Source organism: Cryptomeria japonica, unplaced genomic scaffold (assembly GCF_030272615.1).
Source record: "Cryptomeria japonica unplaced genomic scaffold, Sugi_1.0 HiC_scaffold_84, whole genome shotgun sequence".
Lineage (NCBI taxonomy): Eukaryota > Viridiplantae > Streptophyta > Pinopsida > Cupressales > Cupressaceae > Cryptomeria > Cryptomeria japonica.
The window spans coordinates 112,628-122,509 of NW_026728906.1; the positions used below are offsets into that span (position 1 = coordinate 112,628).

Genomic DNA, 9,882 nt, shown 5'->3' on the forward strand with positions numbered 1-9,882 from the left:
TATATAGACATCGAAGGCATGAAAGAAGAGGTCGTGAAGCTTTAGAATGAACTGATGTATGAAGCTCTATTTTATTAGATCATTTATAAATGCATGGGAAAAGTAGAAGATTATGATATTTGCAGATCTCACTGATAATGTATGAGTTATATCTATTATCTTATTCTTGATGGAAATGCGATTGCCAATTTCTCAATATGACGACACTTTTATCTTCTTCGTATCAATCAACAAATACCTTGAGATATTGGAAATTATATTCAAAATGCGCTTACAACTTACCTTAAAATGTGTTACAGCAAAGTGAAATTTTAATGTTGTCATCAAAGGGACAAAACGACATCAATATTTAATTTTCAATCTTTGGAATATGATGAGGACATACTGATGTCCAAAACAGATGCTATGAATGGCACAAGAGGACGCCAATAACCCTAAAATGATAGTTTTATTCAACGGTTAATTTTCAATCTTTGGAATATGATGAGGACATGCTGATGTCCAAAACAGATGCTATGAATGGCACAAGAGGACGCCAATAACCCTAAAATGATAGTTTTATTCAACGGTGAGAAAAAAGAATTGGGAAAGACGGTCTTCATTGGGAGACCTCTTGTTTGTTTTGTTTAGTATGCGAATTTCTTTTGAATGTAATTCACCAGTTCCTGGGTGATGCGGAAGGCCTTGCTCAAAACGGAATCGGGGAGAGGGGGATTCGCCGCAAACAGAGAATTGGCGATTGTCTGAACTCCGGGAAACTGGCTGCTCAATCCAGCTATGGCCACTGCATTTTCATGCCCCACATTCTGCTGGAAATGAACAAGTGCCTTTGGAAACACAAACACATCTCCCTTCTCCAAAGTTTTGCTGAAAAATTTGTTGCTGGTGTCAATGAAACCCACAAGAAGCTGGCCTTCCAGTAAAACAAGAACTTCGGTGGCTCTTGGGTGTGTGTGAGGAGGATTTATTCCACCCACTGCGTAGTCGATGCGGACCAACGATATTCCAAACGTATTGAGGCCTGGTATCTGTTTAACGTTCGCCATCGTTACGTTGGAGCCCACATCATTGTCGGTGTTCCCTGCCTGCCCAAGTCCCCGGAAGAAGAAATCGTTTGCTGAAACTTGCATTGGGTCTTTGCAAACGAACCCGTTCACCAAAACTGTTTAAAACAAGATCAAATCAATCTGTCTGTTAGTAACTCGACTCGTCTAATAAGCAAATCATTATCATTGTTTATGTATAAATATTCTCACTCACCGTTGCTTTCCTCATCTGCAACGCAGAAATCTTGCAAGGGATCCGGATCCCCTGCCATGACCCTGTCGCTGTAACAGCATATCAACAGAAAAAGTCCCAACGTGAAGTAAATCATGCGGTTAGCCATTGTAATAGAAACGCAGACACAAGAGATCAGGATATGAATGTCTATTACAAACCCATTACACGCTTTATATAGCCCAAACCATAACTCTCCGCAAAGACTAATTCATCTTGACTCCGTATATTTCACGGATCCTTCCAGAGTTGTTGCTCTTTTCCTTACGTCACACTAAGTCTTACTGCATGTGGTTGTCTCGCCTGCTACCGCAGATGTATTCTCACCATCCTTTCATTAACGTTGAAATTTTCTATCTTCTCCCTGCCCTGCTGCGTATGCCTATCTCAAGATCAACTTACCTCCTGCCTTACACGTATTCTCGCCATCGCCATCATTTTAGTAATGTGGAATTGTTTAGACTTAATTGGAACGGTGGGCTTCTTCAAAGGAAACAATATATAAATCTTTCTCCACCGTGGGAGAATCGGTATGAGAGGAAAGTTTCTTTCTTGGAGTTGGATATTGGCCTAAAGACTGTCCATGCTTTGTACCCTTTTTCAATGAGATTTTTATCTCTCGTCATTTAAATTAATTTATGTTATTCAATGTTTATTTCTCAGATTGTCTATGTTCTAGGACAGAAAAACATTGCTCAAAATAACTTATGTTCATTTACTTTACATTGAATGCGTTGATTAGAATATCTATTTCACATCCATCTACAATTTTGAAGTCAAGTAGGTGTATTACTTTTCTTTAGCAGTTTTGGAGACCTAAATTATAGGTTTAAGACAACATATGCAAACATAAGAACCAATTTATGGAGGATAAATGTATAAGAAGATAGATTTTGGAGAGGTATTCTACAAGAAAAAAAACTTTTTGGTGGTGTTGAGAATCCCATCTTGGAAGAGACCATGTTGTCCAAGGGATCTAGTATTTAGAATTATTTAAGATCGTTTTATTTTTCCAAACCCTAGAGGGTAGATGGGTAGCGGAAATAGAATCCGGTTTTGACATTACAATTCACTAGAATCCATCACCTCTATAAGATATAACCTTATTAAGACGTTGATGTCTGATTTTCAGAATGTCATGGGTGAGTAGTTTGAATGCATCTTGAACTACCTTGGGTCAAGGTACAACAGTGACTAAAAATCGTACCGCTTCCAATACTCATAACTATAATGAATGTAAACCGCGATATTTTAGAGAAAAGAGCCTTCATTCTCAAACTGTTGATGGGTGCGAAAACATTGCTCACGTTGCGTTGAGTGCGTTGCTTAGATTGTCTCTTTCACATCCATCTACAGTTGAACTCGGCCAAAATTTAATCTTTAGGTGAGTGTGTTGTTGTAAATGAAGTGCATTGTTGTAAATGAAGTAGGTGTCTTTTCTAGCAGTTTTGGAGATCAAAATTTTACCTTTAGGTGAGTGAATTCTCTTTAATAAAGTAGGTTTACTACTTTTTCTAATGTTTGAGATCTGTCTATTTCCATTTTTCGACACCAAAACTTTTCGTCCAGTTGACTGCATTGTCCTCTCGATTCTCCTTTTAACAAAGTACATACAGTTGATTTAGATGATTTATTTTTTATTATTTTTGTGAGATATATGTTTATTTAATATTTTTTTTAACTTAATGTTTTGATGAATTAGTTGTTTGGGGTAACTAAATAGGAAAATATAATATTAAAGATTATTTTTTTCCTCTTACTTCAATCAAATATATGAGAAAAGTATTTCATATTGATTAGACATTTCATTTTATTTATTTTTATTTATATTGATTGAATTTTCTTTTCTTTTATATCAAATAATATGACAATTATAAATAGTTTATAAAAAATATTCAATTTGAGAAGTAAAAAATGCGTTAAAAGTGATATATTGGGATGATTCTTGGTTGGGAAACGTTTAGTTCCATGATCCCTTGTTTACCTATCAAGAATTATCTTTTTACTCTCTTTGGATAAGGGTGGCTAACTAATGAACTTTTTACAATTAAGAAATCAAAGTGATCAACAATCGAATATAAGGAACAAATAGAGTGAGAGGGGGAATAAAATTCTACACCTGATCGATTCATGATTATAATAAGTGGTTCATATTATAGAAGAGCAAGTCAATAAAACAGTTTGGTCATATTTTACGCTAGTATAATCTCAGTTTTCTTGATAACTACTCGAGTACATTTTTTTTTAATATCTCTCATAGGTTTTACCTTGTCTTTCATACCACACTCACAATCTCCAATTCCCCATTGAGTTTCCACAAATGACTAATACGAAAGGTAAATCTACATCCATGTAAGAGCATGGACACCGGGAGTGATCTAATATTGGATGCAATTAAGTGAGGAATATTTTTTGAATGAATCCCTATACTTTTGGACCCTTTAATGACATGGTTTGCATAAGTAAGAAAATGTTTATTAATGTAGAGAGCATGGTTTTAGGTACTTTTCTATGTGGAGGTGATACAAATAGGCATGGGTAGCCTATGCGGTTACAGATGATTGTGGTTCTTCCATCAACGCTATTCTCTTTTTTATTGAATGATATGGTGTAATAGAAAAGTCAAGAATATACAACTAGCAATTGCACCTTGGTGTGCAATATGTACGCCGAATAGATGTGGAATGATTATTAAAAAAAATTGATCTATTTTTTCATATATTTGTGCAACACGTGAGATAAATTAGCAAACCATTTGGTAAATGATATTATTTATTCAACAAAGGTCTCAACATTTGAAAAAATTATAGATCCAAATCAACTATGCATCTACTTAAACGGACAAATGCAATCAAACAAAACCCTTAAACCGGGAATATAATCGAGTTCCATTACCAATATTCTTATGTTTTGTTTGAAATAGGGAGAGAAGGAGAGAGGGAGATATAGGGATATAAAGAGAGAGATAGAGGAGGAAGAGTGAGGGAAAGATAAAGGAGTGAGGAGATAGAGTTAGGCGATAAATATAGAGAGGAAGATAGAGATCGAGATTGATATAGATATGGAGAAGAATAGGGATATGGATATGAGAGGAAGAGATAAAGAGAGAGGAGAGAGAAATAGATAGAGATAGAAGAGATAAATATATAGAGAGGGGGAGAGAGAATGAGCGAGGGATAACTTTGAATCAATTGTGCATTCATTAATACAAACCAAACATAAGTGAAAGAAAACCTTTCAATCAAAAGATAATTGAACTCCATTACCAATAGGCTCATGTTATGTTTGCAATAGTGAGAGGGGAGAGATGAATAGATAAAGAGAGCGAGACATGTCTGGAGATAGGGTGACAGAGGAAGAGAGAGCTAGAGATGGGAATGAAGAGAGGGAGGTGGCAAAGAAATAGATGGTTAAAGAGAGTGAGACGTGCCTAGATAGAGTGAGAGAGGATGAAAAGGACAAATAAAGAGAGATATAGTTGTAGAGGGATAAGGAGAAATTAAGATAAAGATTAGGAGATAGAAACGGATAGAAAAGAAGAGATACAAAGATACAAAAGGGGAGAGAGAGAGAGAGGGAGGGAGGGATATTTTTGGGCCAATTTGTAATTCAAACTCGTTAATGAAGATGTTAACATAGGTTGACACCTAGTATGGTGGTTATACCTTTTGTAAATCTTTGAACCAATAGTAATAGTATTAACATAGTATTGAATTATTTGTAATTGCCATGTATAACCTCATTTTGTGTGTTTTGTCACGTATGCACTATCCTTTAGTGCATTATCCACTTATACTTCTCAGTACATAATACATCTGAGGAATTTTGTAGATAGAGTGGCAAGGGAAGAAGTTACATAGAAGTTGTATACTTCAACACTTCTCTTGTTTGTATTTATTTCTCACATTTGGGAGTCTTAAATTACACACTATAATTATTTTCTCGATATCCATACTTGCCTTGCTTTAGCTTTACAAACAACCTTATGACCACACATAATAAGGTCAAGTCATCCTAAAGCCCATACAACCTTGCATCCCTCTAATGACATGTGTGGTTAATAATCACATTCTAAACTGAATTAACAATAGCTTCGATTTTATGTCCAACGACCATTAAGTTTAATTTAATCTAAATTGTTCTATTGATCTAGATTCTCCTTTAAATAAGAATAATATTTAAGAAGTCATAAACATATAATTTAATATTAAATTTTTTAAATACATAATTAATTATTTTAATATTATAAACTTTTAAAAGCAATAAATATTAATAGATAAAAATTTCAAAATAAATTAAAACAAATTATTTTTAAAATTCAAAATATAATTTAAAAATAATAATATATAGAACTTTTTACATTTTTAAAAATACTAAAAAATCGAACTATTTCAACAATGAGGTTTAGACCAACCATGCACTACAATTTGCAATCAACAAATAACAAATGGTATGAGCACTAAGTAATTCATCATATATCTTCGCATTTCTCCATCATAATCAGTAAAATTCAATTAACTTTGAGAAGTAACAAGAACCCATGCAAAATGTAGAAAGACAGCACAAACATCCACCATATCTTCAACAAAACTTATGTATTAATTTCAACAAGTCTTGGAAACAATCTCTAGCTTCCTCCTCCTACTCTACTTTCTAACAGTTCTGCTCTACTCTATTATCCACCTATTAACCTTTAAAAATGAGAAGGCAAACCTTATATAGAAGTCTTGATACAAATGAATGTCCGAGATTGATTTGAATTTAATGGCCGAGATTTAACCATGAAACCCTAATTAGGGCTAGTTATAACAACAACCACTTTAACCAATGAGAAAACTACAACACTTTGGGCACATGTCCCTCTTTGAATGTGGATCAATGAGAAATGAGATTAGGTACATTGAATAATATTTGATGTAATGCCATATGTCACTTGCTCCTCCTTTGATGAGTTAGGTTCAATACACCTACAAGAACTGACTTGGCATCACTGAATTGGTCTATGATGATCAAGCACCACCTTAGCTTGCATGTCTCCCTAGCAATATGTCGACACTCAACATCATCCAATTGCTTGATGTGATGGTTCATATTCTCAAATTGCATCCTCTTGAAAATCAAGTTTCTAGCTTTGATTAACTCTTCTAAAACTATTTATAACATGTAATTTTTTTCATATCAGTTATCTTTTTCTTGAATAATATTTTAGGAGATTGACAAAATACCTAGGTTTACATTTATTATACTTTTAGTATTGTTATCTATTCTTTCATTGTGGTAGATGTAAAATGTTTCTATCATAATTTTGTGGGATACATATATGACTAATCCATTACAATACAAGGAACATTTTGGAGCACCAACAACAACTACGTATTTAGACTTTGTTAGTGTATCTGAATGTTCCTTCTAGATAAATTTTAGAGTTGATATTAGCTTGTTAGGATGTTGGTTTCTTGGGATTCTATGCCTGTGTGTGATGACATTTCATTATATTAATTAAAATATTTCTAATTGATAGAGTTTCTATTTTATTTATGATTTTAATATACATATTTATATAATTTATAAAAAACTTTTCAATAAAATATTTAATATATTTATAAAAATCTTTATCATAATAATGTATATTTAATTCAAATAAAAATTTCTATCTTAATTTGTTTTAAATTTAATGAAAAATAAATAAATAAGTATAAATTATTTTGTAATTTATGAAATAGGCTCATGACAATAACTGTATAGTTACTCTCTAGTTGGTATGATGTCAAAAAAATTAGATGCACGTAACATCATTTGGCTACCAGTTGGAGGAATTGTTGAAGAGATTGTATGGTTAATTAGTAACTTATATTTCATAAGTTTTATTTTTCAAAAAGCTTTGAATGAAACCTACACTAGATGTGTGTGCATGTAACCACCCAGATGATGGAACTTTACTACATTTTGTGTAGTATAATTCACGAAATGATACTTCATCATTAAAATATGTGAACAATTTTTAAAATAACCAAATTGGAAAGAGCATAAACAATACGGGGGCAAAAAGAACACAAAATATGCACTAGGAACTATTATTGTCTTCCTCCATAAAAGCCTCCACAAAAAAGTGCTTGTAATAGGAATAAATCTCTGGAAGCAATTATTCTCATCCAAAATTCATGTAACAAAGATTCATAGTTGACAAAGGATCTTTTCATCAGCAATGGAACAAGGGACACTATAGCCTAAAAAGGCAAACGTGACTACCAAAATAAAGTAAAACTAGATGAGGCCATGAGGCAAAACAAAATCTCCACATGCCCTCTAATGCTAGATAACTGGTCTAAGTGGTGCAAAACATGACCTTGAAGAACTCAAGTAACGGTAAAAAAAGGTTAAAAATTAGACCAAGAAGGAGTCTTGCGGCCTTGTAAATAGCCAAAATGACATTCATGCAAGGAAAAATTAATAGAGAAAGACAAAACAGTTTTATTCAAATTGTTCAAAATTCATGCAAAAATAGATAAGCAACATATGCAACTCTAAGATTGACCAAAAATTGATTTGATTTGACAATATTTATGTTAACAACAGCCAAGAGGGAAGAATGAGAGGGGGGTGAATCAGTCTTCACCGGAATAACAAACTTTACCGCAAAACACAGATTTGATAAACTGCAGTAATAAGACAGATAAGAAAATTAATAGCACAACACACAACACTAAGATTTTGATGCGCAAAACCCAGTTAAGCGAAAAACCATGGTGGGAACCTACCCACAGTAAGATGATACTCTACAATAGTATGTGAAAATATTACAATGAGGAATGCACATGCATTCAGGCACACTGCCTAGAGCTCACTGCTCAAATAATATTTGCTCGGAAGGCTACAACCCTTAGGGAAGTCTCACTGACTCGCAATAAGATTTGGACTACAATTCGAAAGAAATGAACGGAAAGAATAGCATCTCCAAATAGAATCTCACCACAAACTCAACATCGAAGGATACATCACATGTTCGCACACAAACCTCTCTCTGATAATGAAGACACAACATCAAACAACCAAATTACATGACTATATCACCTATATATATAATTTATCAACCTTGATAACAAGGTCGGCTAAACCCTCGACCCTCAATTAAAAAATTACATCACACGATACAAACACTGACCACCAGACCAATATAGTGGTTTACATAGCATAGCATGGTTCTAGGTCAAATTCCCAAACACATAACTCCACCGAAAATCACGCAAAGATCAATCGCAACACGCTACACCACCAGAAATGGTGCATAACACACAAATCATCACTGGTTGATAGAAACCACCAAAAACTCACACAACGATAAATACAGATTGCCAAAACAAATAGGACATAATTAAAAAAAATACCAGCAAGCACATTAGAATCATCCACAATAGCTGCACCAACACTACTTTTCAAATCTTCATCGGTCAACGTCTGAAAGCTAAAGAACACAACCAATCAACAACGGCCAGGAAGAAAGATAACTTGCGGAGAACCAAATCATGATTCAACTGAAATTAAGATACACAAGACCTTCCCAAGAAATATCCCAAAATCTCAGCACCAGATCTGATCACACCAAAATATACCAGAGGATATACCGAACTCTGCGAAACAGTGATCAACAAAGCATCGCTACAAACCGGATCAGAAAATCTTCCCAATCTGCAATCACCAGAGAAAATCATAGGAATATGTTGACATCAATGACCACAACATATCCTAGCATGACCAACAATATCCAACAATTTATGCCAAAACAACCACTTTATATCACTAGTTCAAATCAAATATCTATGCCAAAAGATCAGCCTATGCAAATTTTACCACACCAGAAAGTGCCAAAAAGCCAGCACACAAGGATCGGCTTTTTAATAAAATATCCCAAACCTTTACACATGCAGATTGACCATAGTAAAATAATTGATCGTCTTATTAAAATTGAAGACAAATCATCTTTTAGCTAATTAAGCGCTTCCACTATCCACACAATAATGTGTTCCTAAAAAATCGCCCTACAGTAGAGCTTCAAATTTGTCAACTTGGTCTCCATGATCAACAATTTAATAAAAAATATATATAATTTAAAATACACTAATCAACCATGAAATAAAATCTCCTATTTTTATTTTATTATTTATACGATGAATTTTATAAACTTCAATTCATCGGGATTTTTAAAATCACAGTAGAAACACCTTCGGATTATCATGTCCTCACAAGAACACAAAAATATTATGGCACAAATCCACATTCCTTTCAGATGCTCAACCTCAATCAAAACCTCTATAAATCTGCAGTCATAATTAAAATAAATTACAAACATGTGAGTACCAAAAAACTAGTGGAGCTCAAAAAAAGAAAATGCACAGATTGAGATGAATGATAAGCTCTTAATATCTTTGATCAACTTAGGGGTGATTAAAAATACATATCTAATACAGTTCCACCTATAATATCAGATGCTATCTAGAATCATGTAATGTTTCATGGATAAGATTAACATAACCAGGCATTATTCTAACAACTAACCATCTAGCAAACTTACATAGAAGAATATTCTAGTTAGAATATCATACACTA

General features: G+C 33.6%; 1 protein-coding gene across 1 annotated transcript; it reads right to left on the minus strand.

Moving 5' to 3' along the window:
- Positions 1-626: 626 nt before the first annotated feature.
- LOC131058060 (putative germin-like protein 2-2) lies at positions 627-1,318 on the minus strand. The gene is made up of 2 exons (XM_057992096.2): positions 1,261-1,318; positions 627-1,162 (listed from the first exon to the last, which is right to left on the minus strand). Exons 1-2 carry the CDS (start codon positions 1,316-1,318, stop codon positions 627-629), a joined length of 594 nt encoding a protein of 197 aa, XP_057848079.1.
- Between the last annotated feature and the right edge of the window lie 8,564 nt (positions 1,319-9,882).

Bases quoted from the DNA above. Each gene is read 5' to 3' on its own strand.
- LOC131058060 (XM_057992096.2), bottom strand. From the start codon at position 1,318: ATGGCAGGGGATCCGGATCCCTTGCAAGATTTCTGCGTTGCAGATGAG. The intron at 1,163-1,260 runs GTGAGTGAGAAT...TGTTTTAAACAG, and splicing joins TGCAGATGAGGAAAGCAACG to TTTTGGTGAACGGGTTCGTT.